General features: G+C 37.0%; 1 protein-coding gene across 3 annotated transcripts; it reads left to right on the forward strand.

Moving 5' to 3' along the window:
* Positions 1-374: 374 nt before the first annotated feature.
* Positions 375-9,088, forward strand: LOC140886721 (ATP-dependent RNA helicase DEAH13). 3 transcript variants are annotated; one of them, XM_073293462.1, is made up of 13 exons: positions 375-638; positions 733-805; positions 892-963; positions 1,073-1,122; positions 1,224-1,284; positions 1,365-1,700; positions 1,870-2,115; positions 2,210-2,440; positions 2,849-2,962; positions 3,055-4,284; positions 4,529-6,020; positions 6,132-6,300; positions 8,647-9,088. In XM_073293462.1, the coding sequence occupies exons 1-12, from the start codon at positions 595-597 to the stop codon at positions 6,146-6,148; spliced, it is 3,966 nt and encodes a 1,321-aa protein (XP_073149563.1). In that variant the 5' UTR covers positions 375-594; the 3' UTR covers positions 6,149-6,300; positions 8,647-9,088. The 3 variants fall into 3 exon arrangements, with proteins under 3 accessions (XP_073149563.1, XP_073149564.1, XP_073149565.1); XM_073293463.1 differs by having other exon boundaries at positions 8,668-9,088; XM_073293464.1 differs by having other exon boundaries at positions 6,144-6,300.
* The last annotated feature ends 1,015 nt before the right edge of the window (positions 9,089-10,103 follow it).

A 10,103-nucleotide genomic window follows, 5' to 3' on the forward strand; every position in this document is an offset into this window, starting at 1 on the left:
CAGATTATGCGATTAAACGTTATTCGTCAGATTGATCAAAGCGCAGATTTTAAAATTTTGAATAAAAAAGAAAATTAGTTTAATTTTTTTAAAAAATATTCATAAGCTACATTTATAATTAATTATGAACGATTTAAAAAAATTATATAGTTTTGCAAATACACTTTCTTATATGCAAAGCCTTTTTTCCAGTGTCCCCAGTAAATATTCTTTTTTTTTTACGAATCCCCAGTAAATATTCTAAGTGAGCATTTGTACATTTCCAGATTTTATTTATTTTATTTTATTTATAAACAAATAATATTAATATTATAATATTTAATATAAAAAGTATTAACCATCACTAATCTCTACCACTAATCTCTACCTCCAAACGCTTTCTTCTACCTATGCGGCTATGCGTAAGAAACCATCAGAGATTTTAGGGTAAGAAACGTTTTGCCCGGAACTTTGACGCGACAGTTAACGGCCGTTCGGAGCACGACGCGGTGGAAACAGCAAACCACACTTCTAAATTTACACAAAAACTCCACAAATTTACTCCGTCGTTTCCGGAACAAAACTCGTAGTAATATCCGGACTCGGGTGTGAACAATGCCGCAGCCTGCTAATCTGGTCGTGGGAACAGATTTGATGAGGTTAGCTTTTAGTTGATGGCAGTATTGTTTAATTCTTTTTTGTATTACAGAGTGAAGTTAACATGTTTTTTTTTTGTGATTTATGACGCTGCAGGGCGGAATGTGATGGTGGGGATATTATCATGTTACCAGGAAATAAAAAGAAAGAAAAGAGGGTGAAAAATCAGGTGAATACAATAAGTTTATTGATTATGTTCTGCTGCATATCGGATCGTACTTGGTTGTAAGTTGGTTGCTGGGTTTTATTTGTAAGGTTTCCAACCGCAGAATGAATAAGCCCAAGGAGCTAAGCAAATCCCAGAAAAGAAAGTTAAAGAAGCTCGAGGTTCATGTTCTTGTGTAAACATTCTTTCAAATTATGTAGTCAAATGTTAAATAGTTTTGCTAGTTACTGGTGGCCTTGCTTTTTGAATGAGTTGAATTCTAATATGTAGGAGGACAAAGAGAAGGAAAAGCTTCTCGCAAAAAGCATTGATACTTTGGAGTAACATTCCATTCGCCCCTCTTTCATTGCTGAATTTATCAAATTAAATTTGATGTTGGAAAGTGTATTTTGATTGCCTTCGTGTATTATTTTTCTTTCAGGAGGTATAAGATTCGAGATGATGTTTATTCCCTTATGTGGTCTTCACGGAACTTGGGTCAGGTTTGTGCTTGTCTTACGATGTATTCTATTTAGTTTAGAAAAAATATAAAAAATTCACGTGGTTGACTAATTGATCATAGGTTGAAACGGTTCTTGAAAAACGTAGGAGGGAAGCCAACTTTCTTAAAGCAGGTTTAGAATTGCCAGTTAGTGATCGACCATTAAAGAAGAGAACCAGTGATGATTCATCTTCTCATGTTAAACAATGTGAGAATATTTTAATGTCACTACCAACCAATGACCAAAACAATTTGAAGCAGTCAATAGCGGAAAAGGAGGCGATGCATGATGCTATTGATTCAGCCAAGAAAGTGGTTAATGAGACTATTGAACCATCAAGGACAGAACTGTCGCAAAAACCTGTTTCTTCATGTTACAACCATGAAGAAATTATGAAGCCTGAGTTAAAGCCCGTGGTATATTCGATAATCTTTATGATCCTGTTGTTTACTTGTCATACTAATAAAATATCTCTTTTGAAATATGCAAGCATGTGTGCATTATTGGACAGTTCCTAGCCAGTTCCCTTGATTATGCATATTCATGTTCTTCAATCGAACACAACTCGTCTTGGAAATTGTGCAGGATACACTGCATGGGGATCCAAAAAACAGTCTTGATGGTCCAAGTAATCACGGCGACTATTGTTTTGTAAAAAATCTCACTACTCCAACTGTGGTGCATGTGTCAAGGCCAAAGGAGGTGGAAACGACAAGAAGGGATCTTCCTATTGTCATGATGGAACAAGAAATAATGGAAGCTATTAATTATCACAGTAGTGTTATTATATGTGGTGAGACTGGTTGTGGTAAGACCACCCAAGTTCCCCAGGTTAGTATTTTTTAAAATTATTTCCTAATATGTACAGTAAAATAATGTTTATAGAGGGTTTATCATATCTCTCGCGATGTTTGCTTACTTTCAGTTTCTTTACGAGGCTGGTTTTGGCCCAAACCATGTGCATACTCGTCGGGGAATTATTGGCGTCACCCAACCTCGCCGAGTCGCAGTGCTTGCTACTGCTAAGCGTGTGGCTTTTGAGCTTGGTCTTCGCTTGGGTAAGGAAGTAGGTTTTCAAGTCAGACATGACAGAAGGATTGGAGATAATTGCTCAATCAAGTTCATGACAGATGGAATCTTGCTTCGAGAAGTGCAGGTTTTACTTTGTTCTTCTTTGTTGTAATCCATATAACATTGTGTTTGTATTGAGAGTTTTATCGTGATTATTTGTGTTTTATAATGCAATGACATACATACCCTATTTTGCTTGCTATAACAACTTACCGAAAATATAGTTGTACGTGAAATGTTATAATGTTAAATTTGGCTAGATAGGTCTGCTAAATGTCTTCACTGATAATTTCTCTTCTATTTATGTACATGTGTGTGTGGGACTTGAGTGGTGGGGTTGGCAATTGAGCCTTCAACTTCAATTGTATCTGTTATATTAGAGATGCATTATTATTTTCAAGTTGTTTTATTCTCGACAAATTTTCCATTCTCATTTCTCTCTCTCTCTGACTTCATCTCATGCTAATTTCAGTTTTTTTTTTTTTTATTGTAGAATGATTTTCTATTGAAGCGCTACTCTGTTATAATTTTGGATGAGGCACATGAGAGAAGTTTGAATACAGATATACTCATCGGGATGCTTTCTCGAGTTATCAAAGAGCGTCAAGTAACTTCATCGTTCCATGCTAATTTTTGGTAAAATTGTTTGCGAAAATTCTATGCATGCATGATTACTTATTACCTTGTATTTGCTTGCAGAGGGAATTTGAGGAACAACAGAAGAGAATTATTTCTGGGGAAACTATTGAATTTGAAAATAGGATATATCCATTGAAACTTGTTCTAATGAGTGCAACACTGCGGGTAGAAGATTTTGTGTCTGAGAGAAGACTTTTTCACGACCCCCCACCTATTATTGAAGTTCCAACTCGACAGTATCCAGTCACCATACATTTCTCAAAAAGAACAGAGATTGTAGATTATATTGGTCAAGCGTTCAAAAAAGTTATGTCAATTCACAAGAAACTGCCACCTGGTGGCATTCTTGTTTTTGTGACAGGACAGAGAGAAGTAGAATACCTTTGTCAGAAGTTACGCAGGGCTTCTCGGGCAATATCAGAAAATAATGTGAGAGGAAATACCGAGACACTTTCTGTACATGAAGAGAAACCTTCAGAAGAAATTGATATGAAAGAGATCACTGATGCTTTTGATTGTCAAGGAGGTTTTGGTGATGACGCACTCGATCATTTTAGTGTTCACATGGAGGAGAATCATGGCATGTTATTGGAAGATGACTATGATGACACCTATAATTCAAGTGAAGATAGTGATCTGGAATTTTATAGCGATGATGAGAATTATTCAAAATTGGTGTCTGCTGAGTCTGATGGTAAGCTTGTGGATATTTTGGGAGCGGACGGAGGCATTGATTCTTTGAAGGCTGCTTTTGAAGCCTTGGCCGGGAATAATGGTACTTTGCCGGACAATACAATCCAAGATGTTACCAAAACACTTGAAGGAGGCCCAAACCAACCAAGTTCCATTGCTGAGAAAAGTGTGGAGGACAAGGGTTTTTGCACCAGTCCACTTCGGGTTCTGCCCCTTTATGCCATGCTTCCTGCACCAGCCCAGCTTCGTGTATTTGAAGAGGTAAAGGAAGGAGAGCGTCTTGTTGTTGTTGCGACTAATGTGGCTGAGACCTCTTTGACCATTCCTGGAATAAGGTATGTTGTTGACACTGGAAGGGAGAAGGTCAAAACTTACAACTCTTCCAATGGTATGGAAAGTTATGAGATACAGTGGATAAGTAAGGCTTCTGCAGCCCAGCGTGCTGGGAGATCTGGAAGAACTGGACCTGGACATTGTTATCGCCTATATTCTTCGGCAGTCTTCAATAATATGTTTTTGGACTTCTCAAGTGCTGAAATATTAAAAGTTCCAGTTGATGGTGTTGTCCTCCTTATGAAATCCATGCATATTGGCAAGGCAAGCTTTTTGTTGTATTTATGGATTTGAATAGCTTTTTTACTTTTTATTATTTTGGTCATCATTACGTAATAACCCTTATAGCTTTTGGAATTTGTCATAACCTCTATCGTTGTTGGAAATCTTTGCCATTTTATTTGGTTTGTCTGTTTAGCATGTACAATACAAAATCTTGGTTTTGTCTTTGATTTATTTGTTTTTACTCCTTCTCATGTAGTTAGTTCTATGCTATCTATAATTTCAGGTTGCTAATTTTCCTTTCCCTACACCTCCGGAGACCAATGCTTTGATTGAAGCAGAGAATTGTTTGAAGGTTCTTGAGGCACTTGATTCCAAGGGAAGATTGACCCCTGTAGGGAGAGCCATGGCTCACTATCCCATGAATCCTCGTCATTCCAGAATGCTCCTGACTGTTATTCAAACTATGCAGAGGGTGAAAGATAGTAGTCGAGCAAGTATAGTTTTGGGCTATGCAGTTGCAGCAGCTGCAGCTTTGAGCTTGTCAAATCCTTTCATCACGCAGTTTGAAGGAAACCATAATGATACAGATGATTCAAAGCATGCCGAGAAAGATGGTTCTGTAGAAGGTGAGAACATCCATGACAAAGGAGAAAAGGCAAGGAGAAAGAAATTCAAAGAAATTGTCAAAGCTTCTCATGAAAAGTTTTGTAACCCAACAAGCGATGCTTTGACCATTGCTCGTGCACTTCAGTGTTTTGAACTTTCTGAAAACCCTGTTGAGTTCTGCGGTGATAGTGCTTTACACTATAAAACCATGGAAGAAATGTCCAAGCTGAGAAAACAGGTTCTTCAATTAGTTTTCAGCTCAAGTGCGCGTGATTTGCAGCAAGACTTTTTGTGGACTCATGGTACCCTCAAGGACGTGGAATGTTCTTGGAAACTTTCCTCAAATAAACATCATCTTTTGCTGAATGAGGAGGACATCTTGGCTCAGGCTATTTGTGCTGGTTGGGCTGATAGGGTTGCTAGGCGCATTAAAGCAACTTCCGTTATGCTAGATGGAGGAAAAAAAGTTAAATCAGTAAGGTATCAAGCTTGCATGGTCAAAGAAACAGTTTTCCTCCATCGTTGGTCATCTGTTTCTAAATCTCCCCCCGAATTTTTGGTTTACAACGAGTTATTGTATAGTAAACGACCATATATTCACGGTGCTACAAGCGTGAGGTCAAATTGGCTTCTTAAGTATGCCCAGCCACTGTGTAGTTTCTCTGCACCCCTTTCTGATCCAAAACCTTATTATGACCCAATAGCTGATCAGGTCTTGTCTTGGGTGACTCCTACCTTCGGTCCCCATCTGTGGCAGCTTCCTCTGCATAGTTTGCCCATCAAAGACAATTTTAATCGAGTGGCGGTATTTGCTTGTTCTCTACTCGAAGGGCAAGTTCTTCCATGCCTAAAAGCTGTCCGTAAATACTTAGTAGTCTCACCTTCAAGCATTTTGAAACCAGAAGCCCGGGGCCTCAAACGGGTGGGCAATTTGTTAAGCAAAATGAATTGGAGAGGAAGAGTCATTGACCGTTGTACTAAATTAAGGGATTTGTGGAATGAAAATCCGGCAGAGTTGTTTCCTGAAATTAGAGATTTATTTCAGGGAGGATTTCATATGCAGTTTGAAGAACTTTGGGTTGAGATGCTCCATCAGGTTAACTTAGATCAGGAAGAAAGATTCCCTATTAGGGCCAAGGGGGAGAAAAGGAAGAAAGTTGGACTTCCAGGTAACACATCCGATATTTGTGTGCCCTTGATTTTACTGTTCTTTTATTTGATGTTTTTTTTTTCTTTTTGTCGTTATTCTTAATTCTTATTCCTTCTTTCGGAATGATATTTGGCACTCAAAGATTGAAGCATTTGTGTGGCCTTTGGAAACATCTGGGATGAGAAAAACTTGATGAGTCAGCTCCTCCATGTAACTATTGGTAGTTGCTCCGATACTCAGGAACCCCGCTCTTCCCTTCATAGGTGGAACCATGCCACTCAGTGATATCTCATATAACGGTACACTTCTCCATTTTGCAAGAATGATGCTTCTGCGATAATTTAATTAAGGTTGATTGATTGTATAATATCTCGATAAATTTAATTTAACTACAGGAACAATGTGGATAATCCTGAGAAATTCAGAGAGCAAGTGCAAATTATAAATTTTAAGAGAACATTAGCTGTTTCCTGATTCAATGTGTAAATTTAGCTTTAAACAACAATTTTATAGATTCATCCACTTGATTATTTCGGTCTACAGTCAATAATCTTTTCCAGTTCCAAGTTTCCAACAGTAAAAATGATTTGAATAGTAAACCTAACTGTGCATTGTCATTGGTTTGGCAAATCTGTTTGAAGTGAAATAATCATCTGGTTGGTTGGACGGTCGTTTGATTGATAATTGTTTTTGCAAATAAATGTTGAGTTTTTTCTATATGTTTTTAAGGTCCAATTTTCATTCAAACATCTTTCTGCACACTTGATCTTCCTATTAGTGAAATGTTTGAAAGGTTTGGAATCATCAAATCCAAGCTTAGTTGTGGTTTAAGTGAAAGAGATCCAACTTCATTTTAGGTTGAATTGGAATCAAATCATGGGGTTGGATTGAAGATCACATTGGTGTGAGGAAAATAGCTCAATAAAAGGATATGTTGTGTTTCCCTTTGAAAAAATTTGATTGATTGAATAGTATTGCATATATGTTCTTGTTTTAGTTTTTAAGATTGCTTTACATTTCTGGTGTAACTACTTCAGATAACTTCACATTTCTGGTAGAAGTACTTCAGATAAAGCTAAGCTAAAAGGAAAGATTGAATTCAATTTTTTAGTTGCCTGGAGTGAATGGTGGATCTTGATTGAACTAAGTGCTATATTGTTTGGGTGCATCAGTATTTACTTTATTCCGGTCTTTGCATAGTGTTTTGAATATGACAAGTTGTGACTTACCAAATATGTGCTCTTTTTGTTGTCTCATAACTCTAGGCTCGTGTGGTGAATCTGTTACCCAAACATGATACAATCAGCAAATTAATAAGCTACTGGTTGTCCTATACTTTGAGATACAATGCTTAACAATTTTTTTTTGATAAGAAACGTAAAATATTATATAATTAAAATAGGGTTGATTACAAAGGTGAACCAGTGGTCCACAACTAGCACTAATCTACTACGAGAAAAACAAACTACTTCAATACTAGACTCCAATCTCTATACAAATCTGAAAGCGCAAACGATCGGAATTCTGTTAAATTATGTATCCAAGCTGCAACTGTTAACTTAATCTTATCCCAAATTTCTCCAAACGAAACTTCTTTGTCTTCGAAGATCCTGCTATTCCTTTCCATCCAAACTGACCAACAAACGCAGTGGGTTATAGCTGCCCACAGAATTCTCCCCTTTCTTCCCAGTGAGTCCCCCAAATCTGCCTTGAACAGATCCCTGGTGGACTTTGGTATCACCCACGACAGTCCGAACTCCTTAAGCTCTAGCCACCATAGGGAGCTTGTGAATGGGCAATGTACCAACATATGGTCCTGACTCTCTCCTCCTTTCTTGCACAGCACACACCAATTAGGATTAAGAAAACATTTTGGAAACCTCTTTTGGATCAAGTCGCAAGTCGGCAGTTTACCCAACACCGCAATCCATGAGAAAACCTTTACTTTAGAAGGTATCGGAGCTTTCCATATAGTACTAAAAAGATCAAAATTGGGGAACGAAGCTTCCGGAAAAAAAAATTCAAAGAAGGATTTCACTGAAAACTCTCCTGATGCATCCCGAACCCAAACCCTCACATCGTCTACTCCCTCCGCTAAACTAACCCTGTCCAAAATCTCCACCAAACTGATGAACTCACTCACCTCCTCATCTCTAAGATCGCGACGAAAATTTAAATTCCAGGAGAAAGAGTCAAAAGAAGAAAGTGAATCTCTGGAACGAAAATGTGAAATGGGCTTATTATGACCTCTTGAGATCTGGAAAAGCAGAGGGAAAAGCTCCTCACAATGCGTAACAATTGAGAAACGTTAGGTATATGAAATTATGATTCTAGATCATTATTTGATATAATACAAACTAGAAGTACTTAAATGTTCAATTTATACCCTACAGATAATATGGAATTTGTGTGAAGCTGTTATATCTTAGAAATATCCTGCCTATCCTGGTCAAGGCATATTTGTGGATCACAGATTTGAAACTAAAATTTTTTGGTCAGTTTCCCTTCATATCTTTTGCCTAAACTTTAGTGCATTAGATCTGTGGTGCTCTAATAAAGAATGGTATCCATCTGTGTCAGGTCTGAAACTCTCTTATGTGACCATTCAGTTATGTTAACTTTTTTGCTTGAATCTATTCATGTAGAATTTTTTTTGGGAGGTAAAGGCATCCAAGTTACAGCGAGTGCAAGCCAAGGGTTTCCAAGTGCCACAATTCGTTGGTCAGGAATGGAACCGCCTACTACAAGTAGTTGTTGGAGCAGAACAAACAAAACGTTGTGGATCCGCCATCCATGAAGAAATGTAATGAGCTATCCAATGGGTGGTTTCACTCGTCTTGCCAGGTTGCTCCTCGCAGTATATTTCTTATTTTAATTTGAATTCGCATATTTCATTGGAACTTGATAATTGTGGAATCCATTTTGTGTTGTACGTATAGTTACAGCCAACTTTGATCCCTCATCTTCTGTGATTATTTAGCTTTAACAAAATTTTGATTTTAATTTGTTATTTATGAGCCAACATTGTCAATATAGGAGGGGCTTCATGTTTTCGGTATTACATGATACATTCCAGATTGTAATCTTTGTGTTTGCCCCTACTCTATGGACGGTGGCTGTCTCTTGCTTCTATTTATTTTTTTCTAATTCATCACAACTTGTGCCTGAAAGTATGTACCTCCAGTTAGATCTTTTCATCATGGAATTTCAATAGCTCTTTGCTCGCTGGAATCAATTAGCTTTGAGATTTCATTTGTCATGACACATTAGTTCATGACTCTCGCTTTTTATTGAACACCAGCATGCACAGCGAATATCTCAACATGTCAAGAAACTATGTTTTTTTTTTTTGTTTTTTTGTTTTTTTTTTTTTCTGGAGTATCATATGGAGATAGGTTACTTCTGTATGTTGTGTCCCAGTTAGCATAGAAACTGTTGTGTGTTCTTGTTAATAAATAAAATAAATGAAATGGTTTTAGTATGGCCACTGATAAAGGAAATCAATGCTGGTTTGCTAACTAAGCTTTTCTCAAACCAAGCGTATTATGAGAATTTGTATAAAGATGCAATTTTTGTTTCTCCATATATGTCGTTTGTGTCTTCATGAGTTTGTTCCATTCACAGCATCTCAGGTCGTACCGAGCCGTTATGGAAGGAATTTAATTATGCCCAGAATATGTGGCAACATTCGGGACTTGATGAAAACTGGCAGAATTCTCTAATCAAAAGCACGTCAAGAGAGATCGATTTATTTTTATTCGAGATCATCATTTGAATTAAACGCAATCATTATCTTGGGAGATATCCAAATAAATTTTTGTTTGGGAGGGGGACTAGAATTTAGATTTTAAAAACCAAACTGGCTTTATTGAACGTTAAGTTTTCAAATTTGGTTTCGAGGTGTTTTTTTTTGTTTTGTTTTGTTTTGGAATGAATGAAATACTGATTTTAGTCGGAAAATGTTGACGTAAAAATCAGAAAATGTTATCGTGTCCGGTGTTATGTCAGTTATCCAAAAAAAGAAAAAAAGAAAACAAGAATTTAAAACATAAATCTAACTTGTGTTACAAAATTTCAAATTTTAGCATTTTTTTTATAAGGA

This window comes from Henckelia pumila, chromosome 3 (genome assembly GCF_033568475.1).
Source record: "Henckelia pumila isolate YLH828 chromosome 3, ASM3356847v2, whole genome shotgun sequence".
In the NCBI taxonomy this organism is placed as follows: Eukaryota; Viridiplantae; Streptophyta; class Magnoliopsida; order Lamiales; family Gesneriaceae; genus Henckelia; species Henckelia pumila.